Here is a 9,424-nt window from a genome sequence, read left to right as displayed (position 1 = left end):
CCGGTAGGTAAGTTAGTCAGTCTCCAGCTGGGTTTTGAAAATCTCTGGGCCCATGACCCAGGCCGATCCACTGTCTTGGTGGCTGTTGCTCCAGTATAGACACTGATGCCAGCAGGAGGATGGAGCTGGTCAAATTTCAAAGATCAGCTCCCCTTGGGCAGTGGGGAATGGCCATTCCCATGCTTCTCACAAGTGGCCCCCAAGCTGGTGGTGCTGCTGTGCAGAGCAAATCGGCTGTGGTGCTGTGGGGTGAATCTGCATGGCCGTGCTGGTCAGGGTGAGAAATAGACTCAGCCAGGTCCGGATCACTGGGTTGGACCAGGCAGAGGTACTTCACAAAGGGCAAAATAAATCACTCCCAAGCTTCCCTTCCCTCTGCCTCCTAGGTGCTTCTCTGAGACTGCAGAGTTGCAGGTTCCCTGTGAATACCTGGCTTTAGTTCTTTCCCTGTGGCTGAGCCCACAGTGGGAGATCTCTCACTTTCAGAGGGGCTGCAGTCAATGCCCTTGCCAGACTCCGCTGTCCCTGGAGGTACCCTGGGCTCTGCAGGCAGCTCCAGATTCCCCTCCTGAAGGACATCACCTACGGGTCACATGTGGGAACAGCCCTGGCTATGTAATGCAGTGACCATTCGCTGCCTCCACTGTCAGCAGACACCCATGGATGAGTCTTAAATCTAGCCCTTGGTCTCTGACAGGTCACAATGCAACAATGAGCCATGCCTTCCTGAACCAAAGCAGGAACAGACCCTTTTGGGGAGCAATTCTTTAGGCCTATTCTTGGTACTGGTTTGGGAAGGAAATTGCAGGATTCAGGAATTGCACTGGGGCCATTCCATTTCATTACAGAGATCCGCATTCTCTCACTGTTAGGAACACATTCATACAGCCCAAATATGAGACAGAGCAGGTTCGTTCATGTGTAGCAGAGGGTGGAGTCCAAATATTCATGTGTAGATGCAAGAAACACAAGCAGTCAAAATGACACTAAGAAAATATTAACATTAATAGCAAAAGCAAAGAAAACCCAAGGTTGGAATGGGATGCACTGGGGATCATTTGTAGGCAGGGCAGGGAACTTTATGAATACTGGAAAACATTGATACCATCAGTTTCCTAAGTGCATCCTTGAGTTCCTTGTTCCTCATGCTGTAGATGAGGGGGTTCAGTATAGGAGGTACCACTGAGTATAGAACTTCCAGCAAAAGGTTCAGAAATGAGGAAGAGATAGAGGAGGGCATCAGGTAGGCAAACATGATGGTGCTGCTGAACAGGGAGACCACGGCCAGGTGAGGGAGGCATGTGGAAAAGGCTTTGTGCCGGCCCTGCTCTGAGGGAATCCTCAGCACAGCCCTGAAGATCTGCACATAGGACAGCACAATGAAAACAATACATGCTGTACCTGAACAAAAGAAAAAGATGATGAACTGGACTTCTCTGAAGTAGGCATCTGAGCAGGAGAGCTTGAGGATCTGGGGAATTTCACAGAAGAACTGGTCCAGGGCATTGCCTTGGCAGAGGGGGAGGGAAAAGGTATTGGCAGTGTGCAGAACAGTACTGAGAACACCAGCGCCCCAGGCAGCTGCTGCCATGGTGACACAAGTTCTGCTGGCCATTATTGTCCCATAGTGCAGGGGTCTGCAGATGGCAATATAGCGGTCATAGGCCATGAAGGTGAGAAGATAAAACTCTGCTCTGATAAAGGCAACAAACAGAAAAACCTGAGTAGCACAACCTGCATAGGAAATGGTCCTGGTGTCCCACAGGGAATTGGCCATGGCTTTGGGGACAGTGGTAGAGATGGAGCCCAGGTCGAGGAGGGCGAGGTTGAGGAGGAAGAAGTACATGGGAGTGTGGAGGCGGTGGTCGCAGGCTACGGCTGTGAGGATGAGGCCGTTGCCCAGGAGGGCAGCCAGGTAGATGCCCAGGAAGAGCCCGAAGTGCAGGAGTTGCAGCTCGCGTGTGTCTGCGAATGGCAGGAGGAGGAACTCTGTGGGGAAGCTGCTGTTGAACATTTGCTGCCTCAGGGCATGCTTGGCTGTCCATGGAGGAAAAGACAGTGACAAGTTAGGCAGATTTCTCTGAGCAAAACGCACTCCTCTCACAGAACTCACTGTTCCCTGAGCTGAATGAGGAATGAGTCAGTTCATTCTCTAACCCTCCCAGCTGGATAACTGTGTGCCTGGCAGTTATAATGGAGCTTGGGCACCTTGTTCCCATGAAGACACCCTCAGGGCAGGGCACCAGCAGTCCATGTCAGAACAGAAGCTTACACCCACTTCCACCCCAGACAAAGAGAGTAGGAGAACCGCAGACAGGTGGAAAGAAAGAATGCCACAATGCTCCAACCAGCTGACAGAGAGAAAGGCAGATGGGCATGCAGTGAAGCCCTCACCTTACTAAGCTTGCATGCCACCTATGGAAGTGACACTGCAGGGCAGGTACTCTTAGCCTCATCATTTTGTCACCTTCAGGACACAGCTTCCTCTCCTCTTCTGGAGGTCCAGATGAGGAGGAGGTGGCTCATGCCCTAAAGCCCCTGAGGGCAGAGGCTGTGCTGGGTGGCAGAGGAGAGCAGGGGGTTGCTGCAGAGAAGGTGTCTGCACTGCAGGCCTGGCAGGGAGTGCCTGAATCCCCCCTCCCTTGGTGTTTCGGGCATCAGCTCCCTCTCCCTCCCTGCCCAGGTCTCTGCTGCCTGGTGCTGTCCCTGCTGGGAACTGCTTCCCTGTCCCCACATCTCCTCCCTGCCATTGCTCACAGACCCTGTCACCACCTGCTGTGTGCTCAGCTTTTCCCTGCAGACACCTCCTGTCCCAGGGCACTTTTCAGGGGCATCTCCGTATGTTCAGCAGCTAAGGAGCAGCTATGACCAAACAGGAGCTAACAGGATCTGTGGTCTCAGTGCCTTCATCAGAATGGAGAAAGAAATTCCCATCTCCTACTGCCACCCATCAAAGCAAGAGGATAAAACTCAAAACACAGATACCTTCCCTTGAAGAATCCCTTCCTCTGACCTTTGTCTTGAAGATTCCCCTCTGAAATGCCCTGGGTGTGCTGTGAGCAGCCTGAAGCAACCAACAGCCTCTGGACAGCAGGAGGGCACTGCAGAGTTATGAGGTGATTCACAGACCTACAGATCTTTTCCAGTGTAGAAGGAACTTCAGTTCCTTCTACAAACCTGACAACTCTGTTAATCTCCATGCTTGCCCGTCAGGGCAAGGAAAGTGAAAGCAGAGACCCCAGAGAGTGCCTTCCCTTCAGATAGCCTCTGTCCTGGTCTTCCCTATCAAGAACCTACGCCAGAGATGTCCTGGGGGTGCTGTGGAGCTGTGAGCAGCCTACCCCAGGCAACAGCCTCTGGGCACCAGCAGGAACCTGCCCTGCCCTGCCCTGCTGGGGGGCTCCTTCCACCCACAGCTTCTCCCCGCAGCTCCCTGGGAAGCTCCCCTGGCAGGCTGGGTGCTGAGCCTGGCAGGCGGCAGAGGCCCTGCCCCGGCACACAGCCCCTGGGGCACAGCAGGGACCCTGCTCTGCACCACAGCCCTGGGCACCCCTGCCTGCACACCGGCTGCACAGCCTGCAGCCGGTCCTGTGAGAAAGAACCCTCATGTCCTGTCCCTCTGACAGCTTTGGCAGGTAATCATTGATCCAGGGAACCATTCCTGTCCTCTGCACTAGAGAAGTCAGGACAGACACTGTGACATGTCCTATCAGCCATGGGAAGTGGCAGCTGTAAAAGAACCCTCTAGGATACCGCATCTGCCTTGCCCTCACACAGACACTTACCATGTTCAGGGCTGGGAAGATTTCTCCCGCAGTGAGCTCTCAGCAGCCCCCCTCCACACTGCCTTTAACATCTCCCTCCCCTCTCTCAGCCGCCCTTGTCCCCTGCAGGCAGTGCCCCCAGCCCTGCTGCGCTGTGCAGAGGAGCTGCTCGTGGGCAGAGCTGTCTCTCTGCAGCGCTGCCCGCTTGCCAGGATTGCCCGCTTGCTTATCCATTGGGCCCAGGAGCCCGGCCCAGCTCAGCAGCACAGGGAGCTCTTGACAAGTCCCTGGGCCTCCAGGGGAATCAACTTTGAAACAGGCTGAAGTAATCACTAGTTTTCCTTCCCCCCACTGGGGAAGGAAATTTTTCCAGCACCGTTGTCCTGTTTTTAGGCAGGACACCGATGCAAGACAGGAAGGGATCTTGCTTTGCCCTGCTGAGGGAAGGGTTTCAGCTGAGTCAACCAAGGCATCTCTTTCTTTTTTTGCAGTCCAGAGGCTAGAAAGGGGCTCAGCTCCCTCCATGCCCCACACAAATCCTCAGGAGTTGGGATTACAGAATCACAGAATCACAGAATTGTAGGGGTTGGATGGGACCTCAAGAGATCATCAGGTCCAACCCCCCTGCCAAAGCAGGTTCCCTAAAGCAGGTTATCCAGGTAGGTGTGCAGACGGGCCTTGAATATCTCCAAAGAAGGAGACTCAACAACCTCCCTGGGCATTCTGTTCCAGTGCTCCGTCACCCTCACCACGAAGTTCTTTCGCATGTTGGTGCGGAACTTCCTGTGATCAGTTTTTTGACCATTGCTCCTTGTCCTATCCCACAAACCACTGAAAAAAGGTTGGCCAAATCCCTCTGTCTCCTACACTTGAGATATTTGTAAATATTGATAAGATCCCCTCTCAGTCTTCTCCTCTCAAGGCTGAACAGACCCAGCTCTCTCAGTCTTTCCTCATTGGGAAGATGCTCCAGGCCCTGTATAATCTTTGTTGCCCTCCGCTGTACTCTTTCCAGAAGTTCCCATCTTGTACTGGGGAGCCCAGAACTGGACACAGTACTCCAGGTGAGGCCTGACCAGGGCAGAGTAGAGGGGGAGGATTACCTCCCTTGACCTGCTGGCCACGCTTCTTTTCATGCACGCCAGGATCCCATTGGCCTTATTGGCCACGAGGGCACACTGCTGGCTCAAGGCCAACCTGTTGTCCACCAGGACCCCCAGGTCCTTCTCCGCAGAGCTCCTCTCCAGCAGGTCATCCCCCAGCCTGTACTGATACGTGCAGTTGTTCCTTCCCAGGTGCAGGACTCTACACTTGCTCTTGTTAAACCTCATTTGGTTACTTCCTGCCCATCTCTCCAGCCTGTCCAGGTCTCACTGAATGGCAGCACAGCCTTCTGGCGTGTTGGCCACTCCTCCCAGCTTTGTATCATCAGCATACTTGCTGAGGGTGGACACTATTCCCTCATCATGGTCATCGGTGGATTCCTCTTGCCTTGGTTCAGGTAGGCACAAACCAGGCAGCAGGAAGTCAGCTGCTTATGTCATCTTCCAGCACATTGAATGGAGACAAAGGTCAGGAGGGAGCTGTTCAGATGCAGACTCCTGGTGACATTGGAGATGCCAGATTGACATTTGATTGACAATTGAGGTGCCAAATTTTTCTGGGTTATAAACAGGTATGATCTCAGGAAACTGCTAAGCAACTGTAGTCATTGCTTAATAACAAAGAAAAAAAAGCTGGATGTATCTAACCTCTCAAGACTATTTCTCCCAGATCCATTTAGATATGGAATGCCATGTGAAAGAAAGGTGAGGAATCACTTCCAGATGCTCTTTTCTCTCTCTGCATTGACAGTACGGGCGTAAGTTAAATTGCTCAACCTGAAGGACATGACTTTTAGACAGCTGAAATATAAACCTACATGGTAGTACTTAGCACTTTGGTTTTTCTAGGCGCTTCTTATTTGTACAACGAGGACTGTCCTTAAGCTTTTGAAGATGACAAGACTTTTTCACCTCTCAGAAAAGTAATGCATTTAGGTGAGGATGTTTGATAGTAAGAGGAAAGAGCAACTGTTTGGAAACAACTTCATTTCAGTGTAGAATGAGGTCAGATGTGACTGTGTGACAGATCTGTTTCCAAAGACCTGGTGGGACCATAATGAATTTTGGCCTTAATTTAGAGTACTAAAGAAGGCAAGCTACACTTGGGCCCCATTTACCCTCTTTCCTAAAGATACAAGGGAAGGTGATATGGAAGAAAGAAAGGCATTACAAAAGCAATACTTGATATTTTCCTATTTTGAAATCAACTTTGGATTCCCCAACTGTTGCTAGTCCAAAAAGAGAAGTACTGAAGAGGAGACAGAATAACTTTCAACGTACATATTTGACTCAACGGTTTAGCATCTATGTAATAGAAAGTATTTGTGCAGGAGGTGAGATTTCCTTTTGAAACATTGGTATGATGGATGCTTGCAATTATTCTGAGTGAATGTGGACTTTCCCAGGGATGGGGTGCAATCGCTAACGGCCCCTTGTTAGCCCTGTTGTTCTGGAGAAAGAATCGTTTGTGGCTGATGGACAAAGTTGGAAAGAAGACAAGAAATTCTCTGAGGACCCTTCCTGATATGTAAAACAGAAAAGTCAGGGTGTGAGGAAGGTCCAAAGGAATCTTTCTCTCTCTCTGTTTTATAGGAAGCCTGCAAGCAAGGAAAGAGAGAAGGAAGGAGATAGCCGTCTGTCCAGACCATGAAATTATTCTACTTGTTTTTGTCATGTTCATGCCTCAGCAGGATGAATGGAAATTGTGCATGGGAGCAGGCAATGGAACTGTCATTTCTGAATTCATTCTTGTGGGCTTTTCGGGGCTTGACCAAAGGCTACAGCTATACCTCTTATTGGTCTTTCTACTCATGTACTTGACAACGGTGATGGGGAATGCAGCCATCATTTTCCTGGTGTGTGTGGATAACCGCCTGCAAACCCCCATGTACTTTTTCATTGGCAATCTGGCATTGCTGGAAATCTGGTTTACGTCCTCCACAAGCACCAAACTGTTGGTGATTCTGAGCTCTGGCAGGAGAACAATCTCAGTAGGTGGCTGCTTTGCCCAGCCCTCTTTCTATTTTGCCCTGGGTGCTGCAGAGTTTGCTCTGCTTGTTGTCATGTCCTTTGACCGTTACATTGCCATCTGCCAGCCTTTGCACTATGCTGCCATCATGAAGAATCGGCTCTGCATCCACCTGGTTGCTGCTGTTTGGGTCATGGGCTTCTCATTCTTGAGTTACCGCCTGGTGCTGCTCTCAAAGCTCACTTTCATACTTTCTGTGGTGCAAAAAGATCCAGATTTTGTTGTTGTTGTTGTTTTTGTTTTTGTGACAACCCTCCCTTATTCCATCTGTCCTGCTCTGACGCCAGCCTTTGGAAAATAGACTTGGTTTTCTTATTGTTTATCATGCTGTCTTCCTTGTGTTTAACTCTGGCATCTTACACGTGTATCTTCTGTATTCTACGTATGCCAGCAGCGTCTGACAGGAAAAAAGCTTTTGCTACATGCTCTTCCCATCTCACCACCTTGGCCATTGCCTATGGAAGCTGCATTGCTCTCTACGCATGCTCCTCAGGACATCTTCCTTTGGAGACCAACAGCATTGTAGCTTTGCTGAACACTGTCCTGTACCCATTCTTAAACCCATTCATCTACAGTCCTAGAAACAAGTCTGTGATGCTGGCCCTGAAGGAAGCCATGGCCCGTGCAACAGCACAGCTTTTCCCCTAATCTTGATGCATTTCTGAAGAGCAATTTGAGTTCTCTGCTGTTGTATTTTATGTAATACCACCTCCATATTATATGACCTCTACATGCAGATGCCTCCAGAGATTTATGTTCGTGATGGATTGTGTTAGGCTGTTTGATAAGAAGGACATCTGCACACAAAATGAAGGCCCAGGCAAGTGATGGCAGGGCCCATCTCCATGATCCCAGAAGAGCACAAAGCACAATGGCAGGTGTCACAGGCTCCTGCAGAGCCAAGATCTTGTCCCAGCTCCTTCCAGGACTGCTTTGCCCTGGACCATCACCCTAGGATCCAGGCAGGAAACCCATCAAGATGAGTCAGTGGGAGCAGCTCTCTGCATCATCATTTGGACTAAGGGGATTGCTGCCAAGGGCTTTAGGACACATGGTGGTTTTACATGGGGGTGAGTGCAGCAACTGGACTAGAACCAGGGGGTCAGAGGGCCTATGTGTCATTCGTGTCAGCAACAGGAGAGAGACAGGAGTGCGTGGACTTAGAGACTTAAGTGTGTGTGTGTGTGTCTGTGTCTGTGTCTGTGTCTGTGTGTCTGCGTGTGTAAAATTGCAGTGGTCTGTGCCAGCAGCTGGAGTGGTGCTGAAGCCATGGCGGCTCATGTCTAGGTGCCCTCAAGTGGCGAGAATGGGAGCCAAGGATTTGTCCTGGGCAGGCTGAGTATATGAGCCCAGCTGCTGTAGGGATCCACCTTGCACACACACAGTCATGCACACACACACAAAACCACTCCAAAGGTATAATAAGCTAGATCTCCTCTACAGTCCCTTTGACCTTATTTTATTTTATTTTATTTTATTTTATTTTATTTTATTTTGTTTTGTTTTGTTTTGTTTTGTTTTGTTTTGTTTTATTTTATTTTATTATAGAAAAACTGGTTTTCAGAAGGATTTGGATCATTTTCTGAAAAACTTCTGCTGTGACACCCCACACAATAATGTCACCAACGTATTGCAGGTGTTCAGGAGCTTCCCCCTTTTCAGTGCAGTCAGGATCAGTCTGTGACAAATGGTAGGACTTTGTTTCCACACCTGGGCAGCTTTAATACTGACCATCTGTCTTGGAACCCCCTTCCTTCCAGGGCGCTAACCCATGGAATTCTTCCAAGTACATCCCTGAAGAGGCCAAAGTTTGCTCTCCTGAAGTCCAGGCTCACAAGCCTACTTTTTGCCCTGCTTCCTCCTCACAAGATTCTGAGCTCCACCATATTATGGTCACTGCAGCCAGGGCTGCCCCCACCATCACATCTCCAACTAGTCTTTCCTCATTCGTTATTACAACGTCCAGCAGCACATCTCTCCTTGTTGGTTTCTCCACCACCTGTGTCAAAAAGTTGTCATCAGTGCACTGCAGGAACCTCCTGGACTGTTTGTGTCTAGCTGTGTGGTCTTCCCAGCAGATATTGGGGTGGTTGAAGTCCCCCATGAGAACCAGGGCTTGTGACTGAGAGGCCGCTTCCAGCTGTCTGAAGAAGGCTTCATCTACCTCCTCTTCCTGAACAGGAGGCCTGTAGCAAACACCCACACCACTGTCAGCCATGGCAGCCTGCCCTTTAATCCTTACCCAAAAGCTCTCAACTCACTCTTCATCCACCCCTGGGCAAAGCTTCATGCATTCCAGTTGCCCTCTCACATAAAGAGCAACTCCACAACCTCACCTTCCTGGCTGGTCTTTTCTAAAAAGCACATAGCCTTCCATGGCAGCATTCCAGTCATGTGAGCTATCCGACCATGTCTCTGTGATTGCAACGAGATCATAGCCTTGCGACCACATGCAGATCTCCAGTTCTTCCTGTTTGTTTCCCATGTTATGCTCATTAGTATACAAGCATTTCAGGGAGCTGAAATGC

At 50.1% G+C, this 9,424-nt stretch overlaps 2 protein-coding genes across 2 annotated transcripts; one reads left to right on the top strand and one right to left on the bottom strand.

The window, feature by feature from the left end:
• Positions 1–937: 937 nt before the first annotated feature.
• LOC310887796 (olfactory receptor 14C36-like) lies at positions 938–2,445 on the bottom strand. Its single transcript, XM_083813958.1, has one exon. It carries the CDS (start codon positions 2,012–2,014, stop codon positions 1,055–1,057), a length of 960 nt encoding a protein of 319 aa, XP_083670084.1. The 5' UTR covers positions 2,015–2,445; the 3' UTR covers positions 938–1,054.
• A 3,190-nt stretch (positions 2,446–5,635) lies between these two features.
• On the top strand, positions 5,636–7,544 carry LOC310887898 (olfactory receptor 6E1-like; the record flags this gene model as incomplete). The annotated part of the gene is given in 2 exon segments (XM_083814072.1): positions 5,636–7,083; positions 7,086–7,544. Coding segments are annotated over 2 exon segments (1,002 nt in total). The 5' UTR covers positions 5,636–6,540.
• Positions 7,545–9,424: the final 1,880 nt, after the last annotated feature.

The sequence above is a fragment of the Anser anser genome (genome assembly GCF_964211835.1).
Source record: "Anser anser genome assembly, chromosome: 29".
NCBI lineage: Eukaryota > Metazoa > Chordata > Aves > Anseriformes > Anatidae > Anser > Anser anser.
This window is presented reverse-complemented; position numbering and strand designations above follow the sequence as displayed.